Here is a 14,039-nt window from a genome sequence, read left to right as displayed (position 1 = left end):
TCTTGTGTAAGACCTATGAAGTGATCATGTGGTGGTGCTTCGGCGCCTTCCAAGTCGATGCATGTGCACTCTGTGACCATCCCAGTCAAGACAACGTTTCTCTATACTATTTCACATTAATTATAGTCATGAGGCAATAAAAGTGCAGTCAGATAACTGCTTTCAGTTAACAGAAATTTGCTCATTGCTGTTAGTTTGCACAGAGCTAAAAGAAACTTGAAATCTTGTTACATTCAATCGACTTCAACAAGTCTGTCTTATCTGGCGCAGGAATTTTGTTCCTTGAGCTTTTCCTTCAAATATATTTTCAGCAACAATTTATTCACAGTTCGCATAGACAAGAATTGCGGTTTAGCCAAGCCCTGATACCCGAAAAGGTTGGAATGACGTTAGTTTTACTGGTGTTTGTTTTTTAAATGGTTTATCAGCTCTCTTTACGCATCGCAAGGGAGCCCAAAGGGTGAATGCTTCGATAATATATAACCTTTCATTTTTTGTCGCTTAACAAGCTCAGGGTTCTGAGCGGCTTATTGCAATTGGGTTTTTGGCTGAATTCAATTGCTCGGTCTTCCCTATTTGCATTTAACCGATACGATTTTGTTTTGCAAAGCGTAGTTTTGGAATTGGTCTTTTTTATCCGGCACAAGGCAAATATGAGCGGCAGCGCTGCCCCCAGGGTCGAGTGGACGTCAATAAGTTTTATTATAGAGTGAAATTAGTTTTATTTACGTTTGCTTACTCTTCGGCATTACGTGAGTGCGTTTTATTTGCCTTGCAGGCCATCGCCAAACAGCGAGATTTTTTTGTACAAACCTCACATACTTTTCATCCTTTGATGGACCATCGACCTTTTACGTCACGACACCAGAGAACCTTAAATCTATCACTCAGTATGCTTTGATGGCGTTTATTCACCATTTTAATAACTTTTATTCCTTTTCGTGTGGCGAATAAATAGTGGATAGCTTTAGATTTGAATCAAATTTCTATCTGCTGCCTGGAAATTCGGTTTGTATGCACAAATCATTTTTAGTCATTTACTTCATTCAGTATTGACTGGGAAGGAAAATGGGAAGATTCCGAGATTAGATTTTAGATTTCACAGTGAAATATATGTATGTATGTATATAGTATATGTATTATATATATATATATATATATATATATATATATATATATACTATATATATAATGCATATGTTAGTGTGCGTTTGTGTGGTTCACTGTGAAATCTAAAAGTGATCTCGGAATCTTCCCATTTTCCTTCCCAGTCAATACTGAATAAAGTGAACAACTAAAAATGATTTGGGCAAACAAACCGAATTTCCAGGCGGCAGATAGAAATTCCATCCAAATCTAAAGGTATCCACTATTTATTCGCCACACAAAAAGGAATGAAGGCTATAAAAATGGTAAATAAACGCCATTAAAAGCATATGTATATATATGTATGTATACATTTGACAGACCTGGAACATAATTCGGTCTACCGAGTGAGGCCAAGGCGGTAGTGACTAACCTACCAGTCATAAAAGAAGTTGGAACCAAAGTATCTGAGCATTTTCCTTGACGGGCTGCTGCAGCTACTAGAGAATTTTACCCGACTTCTCGACCCATCAGCGAGTCAGTCGGTACCTTTTCAAGCGAATTACCCTTCCACCGTGAGATATGATGGATGGTGTGTGTGCATATATATATTATTATTATATTAATTATATATATAATATATATTATATATATATATATATATAATATATATTATATTATATATATATATATGTATGTGTGTGTGTGTGTATCTATATATATAATATAATATATATATATATATATTGTGTGTGTATGTACGTGTGTGTCAGCGCTTGTGTACAAATAATATAATCCAATAATTGAAACATGTAAAGAGAGACCCTTAAATAGAGCAGAGCAATGCAAAATGGCTAATTTTCTTCCTCAGGTGAATAATTTGGTCTCAAGATTTTCTGTAGAGAACAAAAGAGTAATATTTTTATGCTATTGACCATTGATATGATAGAAATTTCACCTCGATTTTTTTTTATGGTAAATGGCACTAGGAGTCAACTGGAATGCCCTTAGAAGGTGAAAGCCCGTAAAGATTTTTGTCGACTTCGAACTTATGGTAAATCGAGTACTAATCATATATTAAGGGCTATGTAAGGGGCATTGATATTTTAGGTGAAAACGTGAGAGTTGATCGCTTTTGTCCCGAGCGGTGGTTTTCAATATTGTATAGTTCTTTGTATCCACACCCAACTTGCAGTGCTACCGAACGGAGAGTGACTAACGATTACTATCATTTATCATTCTTGCGTTAGCCGCGCAAATAAAGGCAGCGGACAGGGAAACGGAAAACTGAATTTAAAAAGAAATAGCCAAAGTTTGTCAATGTTAGCTCGACGAAAGTTGTTTGATAAATCGGCTGCTCCATGCATTCGCCTGTACAGATGTGTGCAGACTGTATGCAAGATTACGAGGCCAAGTCCAGAACGAATATAACACATATGTTTTTACAAAGCAAACATTTGTTGATATTGACTTTCATAACTTGACATACTAAGACGCTTGAGCTTAAGATTATCTTGAATAAAGGGCTTGAGTCCTATGTTCATGCGTTACTGACATTATGTTGACTGTTATAAATGTCAGTAGTATCTTGGAGTGCAAGTACTCTACTTCTTAAATGGCGACAGTCATGAAAACAGTTTGGAAAGTACTCATATATCAAAATGAAATTTCATACACATATGTTATCTAAGTTCATATAGATCTGTTTCAAATTTACCATCTATGTCTAAAATACAAGGATGCGAATCTTGAATATGTAATTACTCATCTGGAAAGGGTCAGTTCTTCACTGGATAGTCAGTCAATTTACGGATAATTATATTCTACAGAGACTGCTGAATATATGCTCGATTGTCAATGAATTTTTAGAAATGATGGATAAAGGTAACTATGGTATTCTCGGCTTCATCTCAACATGGCATTTGTGCATGAACTACCTCTAAATGATTTACAGTCTACTTGAATTACTGAATAAGCCTTTAATTATTTTGAGCATTACCTGTGTGACAGAAAAAACAGTTTACATATTGGAAATGTATATTCATCTTACGAATTACTCAGAAGAGTACTTCCCTGAGGCCAATCCTATTTTCCATATACAGTAAACAATTGAATTGTCAAAGTAGAACGGAGAAAGAGGGCAAAGGTCAAGATATTTTCGGATATCTTTATATATATATATATATATATATATATATATATATATATATATATATATATATATATAAAAGACATTGGGGATACAAATGAGAAAGTAAATTGTGTTTACCAGTGTTAAGGAATGGATGACATTGAGGAAATTAAAACTTAATGAAAAAAATCTCAATATATGTTGGTGGCAAAGAAAATTAATTAGAGGCCCTGGTGATTTTTGGCAAAATATCAATAGCAATCCAGTTCTAATTACTGACCCAAGTCCGTGACTTCGACGTGATTGTCTCGGTACGCAATATAAATCAATAATGTTATAGGAGTAATCGCCCTTCATCTCGGAGACATCGCCTTTATTGAAAAATGCCTTGATAAGCCAAAATAAAAGTTTCTTGTGATTGTCACAGACAGAGAGTGGACTATTGCAATTCCATTTATAATTCCATTTAGGGGTCTGCAAAAATATTAAGCATAGCAGTTGGATGATAAGATTAACCCTGTATTGATGGGATTGTACTGTCTCTGTCGAAGCGAGAATAATATTTTAAATGTTCTTGATGACTCGTCATGCTATCAAGACCGGATACCCCCAAATTTTCCAAAGACTCGCTGATGGAATCAACACAAGTTTAGCTACAAGTGGTTCCAAGTTATTTGAGCCAAGATGCACTTCGAATGTTATGTTTAGAGCTTTCACCTTTACAGCCCCAAGAACATCAGCTCCCACTTGATAATAGAACTGTAAATATCAAGTCGTTCAAGAACCAATTCAATTATTTTATTCTCTGATTGTTATGACAGGGTGAATGTGACAGTTGATATGGAATACTCCGTATAACTCTGCGTGTGTGCTTACCACTGTGGCTATGACAAATTTATTTGCAGTTCGCACAGGAGTGAACTGGAAAAAAGAAGCAATTAAACTGTAGCTCTGACTTGAGGATGCACTTCATAGTTATCGAATAGTTTTCAATTCCCTTCAAGAAGTTCCCTGTGTCACCTCTGAGGGAAGAAGGAGACGGAAGAGTGACTTGAAAACAAGAAATAATACACATTTACTAGAAAGAAAATAATTTATCCTTTTTCAAAGTTTTGTAAACAAGTCCAAATTAATTCAGCACAGAAATGGCTGAAGGAACTTAAAGTATTACTGATATGATCTATAACAAATGAGCTCTCTTTCTGAAGTTCGTGTATTTAACAGTAACCCTCACAAAGTAAGTTAGACATCAGGTTCATTCTCCCTACTACCACCGACGTCCTCGCCTCTAATCATTTGGGTCACTGGTCATATAGGCCAAGATTCTTTCCAGGAGCAACAGGGGCGGTGGAAGAGGCGACGGGGTTGTCAGTTGTTTCTCGGGGAGCTTCACGAAAAAATTCACGGAGAGCTCAGAGCTGACTTCACAGCTGAATGTTCCCAATTCTTCGCTGGTGAATTTACGAGTCTGGGCTTTCGCCGTTACGATCATGATGCCTGTCGCGCTGCGGCTCACGACGTCCTGGCGTCTCCCGCAGTATCTGCAAAAGAGAGAGGGTTGCAGGCAGGCGTATAACGTCAATAAAAGCGTAATTATAAGTCTGGAAGTAGAGAGAGAGACGACTACATGTTTAAAATTGTTCCTGCGTTCACTTACGTTTCTTGTGTGTGTGTGAACAAATAAAAGATTTATTTAGGTGATGAAAACGCTACAATTAAATCTGTAAATACTCAAATGACTTTTGGATAAATAAATGGACACGAAAATTAAAACAAATGGAAAACACGAAGAAAAGGGCAACAAGGCAACTGCTCGAGTTCTTTGATTGAATTAGAACAGTTTCCACGTAACTCACTTGTGCTTTGATCTCCAACCATCGAAGATCCGGAGTGAAGCATCTTTGCAATTGTTGCTTTGACGCAATCGAACGTTGCACCGAATTTTGACGACGACGTTGTTCGCCGGCACCTAAAGACATTTGTACATTTTTCAGTTAATGCAAAACAGGAAATGAAATCTTATTCATTATGTGTCAGAATTCAAGGCTTCAGATGTACAAGGCATGCTATAGTTAAGAGGTTTGGCAAGAATTCATGTATATATATATATATATATATATTATATATATATATATATATATAATATATATATATATATATATATATATATATATATATATATATATATATATTAGTCCTTTACAGGCGCTGTGTATCTTGGGCGTATCACAGCAATGCTAAGTCGAGTATTCGCCACATACTTGTTCTGAATTGAAATGTAAATATCACACTTGAATCGATATAACTATCTTGAGAAAAAAAAAATTGGCACTATTATTGTGACATGCTTAGGGTTGGGTAGAGGAGTTTGTGTATGCATGTACTATATACATAAATGTTTTCATGCACAACGTTTTGGAATGTCAGAGAGGAATACCAGTTTCTAAATAAATGGATTGTGTTCGGAGAAATCTGTTGCAAAAAAAAAAAAAAAAAAAAAAAAAAAAAGACTTGATTCCCGAGCGCTCTCCGCCAAGTAGTTTCTTAGAGAGAGAGAGAGAGAGAGAGGTGGGAGGAAAGGAGGGTTCGTCCCAGTGTGATTTATAAAGAGACAGCGACAAACATACAGACAGGCCATTGCAGTATTTTATAAATATGTATTTATAGGAGTGTATATGAAGAGGGGGAGGCAGAGACAGAAAGGTTAAGATAAAGGACATTCGTTTATATAAGTATATATATATATAATATATTATATATATATATATATATATATATATATATATATATATATATATATATATATATATATATATATATATATATATATATATTATATATATAATATATATATATATATGATAATATATATATATATATATATATATATATATATATATATATATATATATATATATATACGGGGAGGCAGAGATAGAAAGGTTAAGATAAAAGACATTCGTTTATATATATATATATATATATATATATATATATATATATATATATATAATATATATATATAATTTAAATGAATGTATATATATATATATATATATATATATATATAATAATTTTTTACCACTCTACTTCGGGAATATCACCGAAGGGGAATTATAAGTGATAAAAGGATGGTACCGAAGTGTCTCGTATACTCGGCACAGTACCTCCAACGACTCCAGTCGACGGTCAAAGCACTTAACCATCACTTACTATAAGTCCCCTTCGTTGATATTCCTTAGGTAGCGTGAATTAGATATTAAACGTGTAAATATATAGTATATATATATATATATATATATATTTATATATATAAATATATATATACATATATATATACTATATATACAATACCCAAGTATGATATATATAGAGAGAGGGAGAAATGGAGGGAGAATTTCAGTCATACAATTTACAAATTTACAGACCACAAATTTCCACTGACAGTGATTAGGCGCGGTGTCAGAACTTATGAAGAACTTCTGTTTCAGGGGCACGAAATGTTCCCCACAAGGTAGTTCTGGAATAATAAAAAAATGTTTATAAATGATGTGTTGAAAACTCCAAATTACTAAATATAACTAAATGTTTATCAGTATTTCAAGTTTACCGAGAAAAGATATAGTCATTTTTTGCCAGTCAACCTGACTAGGTGGGATTGCTGAGGGACGGCAGTTCCACTCAATGTTCCTAACTTGGGTTTAGTTAGTGAGACTGTAGTTTTTCAGATCATTTACTTTGCCTTTATAGATACGAAACATTTCTAGACGAGATTGTTGAGTGAATATATACAGTGGATTTCGCAGGCAACGGAAATTAGCAATTAAGTTATTTTAAAAGTAATTTTTTTTTCAAATGGTTTTTGCTCGTAGGTGGGAGCATATGAGAGCTATACCGTTCCAGAAGCGTGGTTTGTTTCGGTTTGTAAAAAGAAGTGCAATTGTTGTACTACAGTTGCTTGTTCCCCTTTCCAAACTAGTTGGAAACAACGCTGGTGATCATCCAGACGTCAACCCGAATCCCCCGAGTGAAACAACTATGACTTGCCTCTTCCCTCCTCAAACCTGTTGTTTCCCTGTTCCGCTGAAAAAGAGTTCTGCTGCAAAGGTCAATCCCAGAAAAAGAATATGGAAAACCCTTCATCAAAAACAAGTCCGTGAAAGTCGATCGTACATCCAGTTTATTTTTCAGGAAAGAATCGGGTTTTTGTTAAATTTGAATGAAACGAAATGACTCGGAGTCGATAACTGACGCTCAAAGTGTCAAAAGGCCTTCAGTGATCATTTAGGTTCAAACTTACCTAAGCCTGGATTCTTGTCACTGAATTTGGGTTTAGTGGATAGTGCCGAGTTCTCTCCAAAGGGGTGTCTGAAAGAAAAAGCATACGAATTATCTTTTGAAACGTCTTAGGCGGGTTTTAACAGCATAAGCTAGCTTTTTGTGGGAGCGTGTCTCTCTCTCTCTCTCTCTCTCTCTCTCTCTCTCTCTCTCTCTCTCTCTCTTTTATGCCTGGTAATAGTGTGTCAAACTTTTGTGTTTAGTGTTACCTAATTGACAAGGTTGTCAAATCATCTTTATTCTTTTTGGACAAGACCTTTTTTTTATTGGGACAGCTATTAGTAATTTTCAGACCAGTGCATGTTTTATGAAGTTTAACATTCCTTCTTTTATTTATTTACTTTTAATATTACCATTCTTTCTTGGATGATTACTACTGATCTCGGGCTAGAGAAAGTTGGCATGATCTGAAATTATAAGTGTTCACTTTCATTTTAAAATGTCCTTGTTTTCTCAACTATATGTTTTTTGTACATTTCCATTACTGCTTGTCATCACTTTCGTCTTAGAAAATCTCCTTCGTGATTATTAGATGGTTCATCACCATGACACGATCGTTTATATAAAAAAAGTGGCTTCAATTCAAAATTTTGAAAGACTTCATATGCCAAACTCCTGACTGAAATACGACAAATTTGCGTACAAGCTTTCTCTTAACATGGTTTATCAAAATATATTTACGATGTGAGTGTGTGTGCATTGTTAGGCATATGATGATTAATTTCCTAAGCATAAATTAATGGACCTCTTGAGCGTCTTGGTCGTCGTCTTCTGAAAATGATTCTCGACCATTGTTGAATTGGTTCGCAGAAACCGGTCAAAACTAGACAGTCGTATGACCTGTACTGTCAGTTACCTCAGGGACATATTTGCTTTAGGTTTTTCCTTGAGACTTGATTCAATTATATTTGCGTATCAAATTCTGCTCCCTAAAGTCTTGCACTTTAAGACTTTAACGTAGATGGTACATTATTCCGGAAAGATCTGCATTTTCATAAGTAATATATTGGTAGTTCGTTTTCTTAAACAACTGAAGCATATTTGGGCGAGTTCCTTTTGATTTCTCCAACCGTTTTAAAACTCTTGAGCTTTTTCTTCTCTCTGGGCACCCAAAACCTGCCGACCTCTTAAAAGGTCTAAACCCTCGAGCGAAATTTTCCCCTTCATTTTTCACGGATTCGGATAAGATTTGAAATTTGCCCTCTCTCAGATCCGACCACCGAAACAAGTCTTTTGAGCCTTCCCGCCTAAGTTCAGTTCATTTTTCACATGAATTATTCACTACCAAACCACCAACTGGATATACGAAAGTGCAGTACTAAATAAAGCGAACACTTTAAAATATATATATATATAATATATATATATATATATATATATATATATATATATATATATACATATATAATATATATATATATATAATATATATATATATATATATATATATATATACACATACACACACCGGGTGTTTCGAAATTTCGAAATTAGAGCACACACAGAACAAATGGAAAGTTATGAAGTTTTCGGCTATATACTATCTCCAAGTACATTATCTTGAGTTCCTATTAAGCTATTTTTCATTTTACATTTCTTGCATTTTCAAACTGAGTGACGGAGTTAGATACAGCCATGGCTAACGACTCGGAAGAAATCAGATGGATTGACCGCATCCGGGATACAACCTTCAGAGAGGCCAGGGATGCTGGCGCATCCTTCCTTTCACGTTCCTGGATAGCTAAAAACATTAAGAGAGATGAATCCTTTGTTAAAAGCAACTAGAACAAAAATCCATGTGACTGTCATCGCAAAAAGAGTAAGAATCATGAAAGGCCTGAAGTCCTTTCTCAGGAGCCAAAAGACAAAGCTGAGGCAGTGGGTAGACAAGAAAGTCTTTATGTAAATTGGTGTTTGAACTAGAAACAAAAAGGGGAAAAAAGAGAAGTTTTAGTGCTGTATATCATGAGTTGAAAAAATCTAGTATCAAGCCATTTCATGTTATCAGCAAGCCCAACATCACTTAGCAACAGAGAGAAGACCGTGCATTGTTTTGAGGTTCCTTTCTTAAAGATTGGGATGAAGCTGACTTTCTCAATGTTGCAGCATCAGATGAATTCTTCATTGACACAGTCAGGAAGCCAAATCATAAAAATGACATAGTTTGGGCTGCAAAGTTGGATGATATCAGCGATGAGGTGCACTATCGCCAAGTTGTGAAATATCCTGAATGTTTGGGAATTTTCCTCTGTTTCACAGCCAAACGGTTAATGTGGATCATCAAAGAAAAAGGACAGTCATGGAATGGCGAATACTTCAGAGAAACTGTCCTTACTGGTGGAGCATTTCCTTTCCTCAAAGATCCTGAAAATGTGTTATCTGTTGAAGTAGTCAGTTTTGCATGATAAGGCACCATGTTTCAAGGCTCTTCAAACACAGGAGCTGCTTCGAAACAGTGATATCAATTTCTTCTTGTCAAGTGAATTTCCAGGTAGCTCCCCTGACCTTAATGTGTGTGAGAACATTGGTAGTATCTTAAAGGATCGTGTTGAAGCACGCACAGTGAGCTATGATGAATTTACCTGATCATTACACAGGTTGTGGTATACGTACTTTCCCTCTCTCTCTCTCTCTCTCTCTCTCTCTCTCTCTCTCTCTCTCTCTCTCTCACACACACACAGTTCAATAAAATAAGGCATCTTCGTGAAGCAAGATCCCTATAAAAAATTGATTATAAAAGATTCCTTGATAAGCTCTATTCATCACTGAGATTAATATCTAATACAGACACATTGACGATCTGTCATCAGGGGGTAAGAATAGAATATATTCCTGTATGAACTAATTCGAATCTGTACAAACAGGCAACGCTTTAGGGTGGGTCATGTGAACGTTAACGTGTTTTTAGTTTTGTGTAAAATACAACTATTGAGATGACTATTTGTCTGTCCGTCTGCACTTTTTCTGTCCGCCCTCAGATCTTCAAAACTACAGAGGTTCAAGGGCTGCGAATAATATGTTGATCATCCACCCACCGATCATCAAACATATCAAAATGCAGCCCTCTAGCCTAGGTAGTTTTTAAAATATTTAAGGTTAAAATGTTATTAGCCATGATCATTTGTGCAACAACACAGTCCACCACCGGACAGTTTCATACAGCATTATATTTTGTACAGAAAACTCGATTGCGCCGAAAAAAAACTTCTTCAGCACATTTTTTACTTGTTTCATTTTCCGACAAATTCAAATAACGGAAAATGATGACATTGTATTTAGCCGTTTCTGGTAATACGCAACTGTATTACGAAGACGTGTTAGTAGAGATCCCACAGAGGAGGTCCTGTGACCGTTTTTCTGGGACCAAGGTTTGAAGGTTTGTTTTAGATAATTTGAGGGCTGCTGATTAAAATGAGCTGGGGTGCACCTCGTAAAATGTGTGCTAACTCGGCCAGACACGAAAATTCAAAATGGCCTCCATGTGGCTACCAGTTTATAATAAATTGCATATCTTTGCTTCTACATGTCTGATTTTTATGATTTTTGAATTTAAACATATATTTTAAGGTCAAAGATTTTATTTATCTGCATAATATTTTGTTAAACATATGAATCAGAACAAAACAATGCTTTATTAATAATACGAGATGGCCACCAGCTGACTGCAAAGAAGACCAGGAAGATAACTTTAATAGTTAGGATGCATAAGTTCAAAGTAAACTGAAGTGACACTATAATATAACACTTTTCATTTATTACAAATCCTTGAATGAGTCTTAGCCATGTCGTCCATGGGAAAAAGTAAAAAATGACACTTGAGGAAAGTGAAGACAGCCACAAGTGCATCCTCTGTGGTGAGCATTGTGATGAAAACAGATCCAATACCACCCATCAGTGAATAATGGGACAATCTAAAGACTAGCACTGTGCTGGCATCATCTATATAGGTTTGAAACAGTATACGGCTTTCAGGTTACTGTGCAGCAAGATGTGAAAAAGAGCAAACCTTACTATTTCCTAACATTTCCTAAGCCTCCACACAAATCTGTAGGCCATGAAGTGATGTGCAAGATTGTTGCTGCAGGTGAGAAGAAAAGAATGCCCTTTCTTGTGCTAGTTGGTGATCAACCAGTTTATGCACTTGAGATGCAACTGAGGAATGAAAATCCTGAAGCACTCAAAGACATTGTGCCATTTCTTGGGCCTTTTCGCACACAGTGCTCATTCATGTCTGCCATTTATAAACGGTTTGATGGTTTTGGCTTCTCTGATATACTGGTTGCTGCACAGGTCATTGCTGAAGGTTCAGTAGAGAAGGCACTATGTGGGAAACACTATAAACATAACATCAGATGTCTTAAGTTGATATATTAAGCCTTGAGTCGACAGGTGATCAGAAAAAGCATGCAGGATGGTGTGTCCCTGTCTAAAAATACAAAGGAGAAGATTGCCATACTTCAGAAATTCTCCACAACTTCAGAGCAGATGTAGCAATTCTACTCAGAGTTGGAATCTCACCCAAATATTGTATCCTTTGTGGAACAAGTGTTCCAGAGTGTCGAGTCATCTGTTACAGTTCCATGGTCAAGTACGTACTGGTTGAGTTTCATGTACATGGTACAATTTATGATGCTGAATACCCATGCAGCGAAAACAAGGAACGGGGATGAATTCAAGGCTTCATTGCAAATGATGATGCTATGGATCCATGTCTATAACAGTGACTGGTATGCTCACTGGCTTGAGGAATTCTGGCTTGAAGTAAGTAGTCATCATGAGGAAAAGGCCAGATACCTACATGATGGATTGTTTGCAAAATCGATGACTGGCAGGCCATATTCATGTTTGCCTGTGGATTGAAATAACGATGAACAAAGGTTCCAAGATGAAGGATAGCTGACTGAAAACTCTGAGGAATGAAAAGGTGATGTTAACTACTACGAGGATCATAAACTCAGTCAACAGAGTAAGGGCAGCTTTTCTCATACTGGCACAGATGAAGACCTCTTCTCAGAATCATATTGAGAATACCCCCAGTTGTCTGAAGATTGAAGAAAAGGTTGTCCAAGACCTAGACAGTTGCATCACTGTATTTTGACTGTAATCCAATTCAACTTGGATAAACCACATCTGAGATCTCTCATATCTTGGTGTTGTCACCTCAGGTGACTTTGTACATGATTTTGAAAGTGCCCACGAAGACAGTGAAACAAGAATGACTCAGTTCTTCGGAGAATGAATGTTTTGACAGAACACACATTTAATGTTACTATACTCAGATGTTCAAGATGCACTTTCAGCAAACCTCCTGTAACTAGGGATTCAGTTACAGGTAAAGTGACGAAGGCAGATGCTATGGAGAACAGAGCAATGTCATCGGTAATTCAGTGGGCAGAATCTGGTGAAGAGAAGTTTACTCTTGCATAAATGATAGAATTTTGCATGACAGATGAGTGTTAACATCAATGGTACCATGAAGAAAATGCAAAAATCAAGTTAGATGAGAAACTAAACATGCAGAGTTTATCCTTTTCCATATCAGTTTCCATATCAGTACATTGCCCTAGTCAATATGGGTTTCCTGTGGAGATAAGCAACCCCAGCTGCAGAAGAGCGTGAGAAAGCTGGTGCATCTGCCCTCATATGGGGGTGATTATGCAGAAAAGCTTTTTTCCGTTATTCACAGAAGGCATCCAAATGCAAGAAAGATTGTTTTTGTAAATGATGACTATGGTGTGGAAAATTCCATCAAAGAGAGTGAGTGACATAAATTCACGACAGCATATAGAGATGGGTCCAGAAATGTGTACATGGAAACATCAGATAGATTTCCTACCACAAAGGACCTTCTGGTGCTATTCAGCAATCAAGGAAACAAACAAAAGCTGCAAAAGTTTTAAAGGATGAGTTCACCACGCTTGCAAAGAATCATAGAGAAATTGACTGTGTAATACTCCATCAGGCAAAATTGTTGGAACATCTCCTATGGAGAAAGGATGGGAGAATTTGAATGTAGTCACATTGAGGCAGTCAATCCTGTTCTTCATCAATTTGCAGTTCCGAAAAGCAAGAAAAATGGAGACAGTTGTGAATGATTCCGAAGACACAGATGTAGTGATTCTTTCTGCATATGTTGCACATTAACTGGAGGGTACCCTTGCTATCAAACGGAGGCAAAATCATCAGCTGCAGAGACCTTTCCTCTGATGATGTAGCTGAAATATTAATCCCATTGACAAAGGAACGGAAACTCAGGAAGCACGCAATCTTTTGAAAGATGTTGGCAAAATACTTGCAGTGACACAGAGTTGCTTTAGCCAATTGCCACACGCACCATTAAAAACATTTTTAATGACACAATCAGTAAAGCTTTAGGTGAAGCCAGAGCACTAAAGTGGGGTCAGATGAAAAGCAAGTCCACGTCCCGCATCCCACTAGATCCAGATTCTCACAATCTGAGGGGATGCAAATAAAATACCAAGTT

General features: G+C 36.3%; 1 protein-coding gene across 1 annotated transcript in view; it reads right to left on the bottom strand.

The window, feature by feature from the left end:
* Positions 1 to 4,299: 4,299 nt before the first annotated feature.
* LOC135225006 (uncharacterized) overlaps positions 4,300 to 14,039 on the bottom strand; it is a 15,516-nt gene continuing 5,776 nt past the window's right edge. The window contains exons 3-6 of the mRNA XM_064264294.1: positions 7,518 to 7,585; positions 6,646 to 6,737; positions 5,074 to 5,186; positions 4,300 to 4,758 (exon numbers count right to left, since the gene is read on the bottom strand). Coding sequence (XP_064120364.1) covers positions 4,506 to 4,758; positions 5,074 to 5,186; positions 6,646 to 6,737; positions 7,518 to 7,585 — 526 coding nt within the window. The 3' untranslated portion in view covers positions 4,300 to 4,505. The remainder of the gene's footprint in view (positions 4,759 to 5,073; positions 5,187 to 6,645; positions 6,738 to 7,517; positions 7,586 to 14,039) is intronic.

Source organism: Macrobrachium nipponense, chromosome 12 (genome assembly GCF_015104395.2).
Source record: "Macrobrachium nipponense isolate FS-2020 chromosome 12, ASM1510439v2, whole genome shotgun sequence".
NCBI classification, from domain to species: domain Eukaryota; kingdom Metazoa; phylum Arthropoda; class Malacostraca; order Decapoda; family Palaemonidae; genus Macrobrachium; species Macrobrachium nipponense.
Note: the sequence above shows the minus strand (reverse complement) of the source record. Positions and strands in the feature narration are given on the sequence as shown.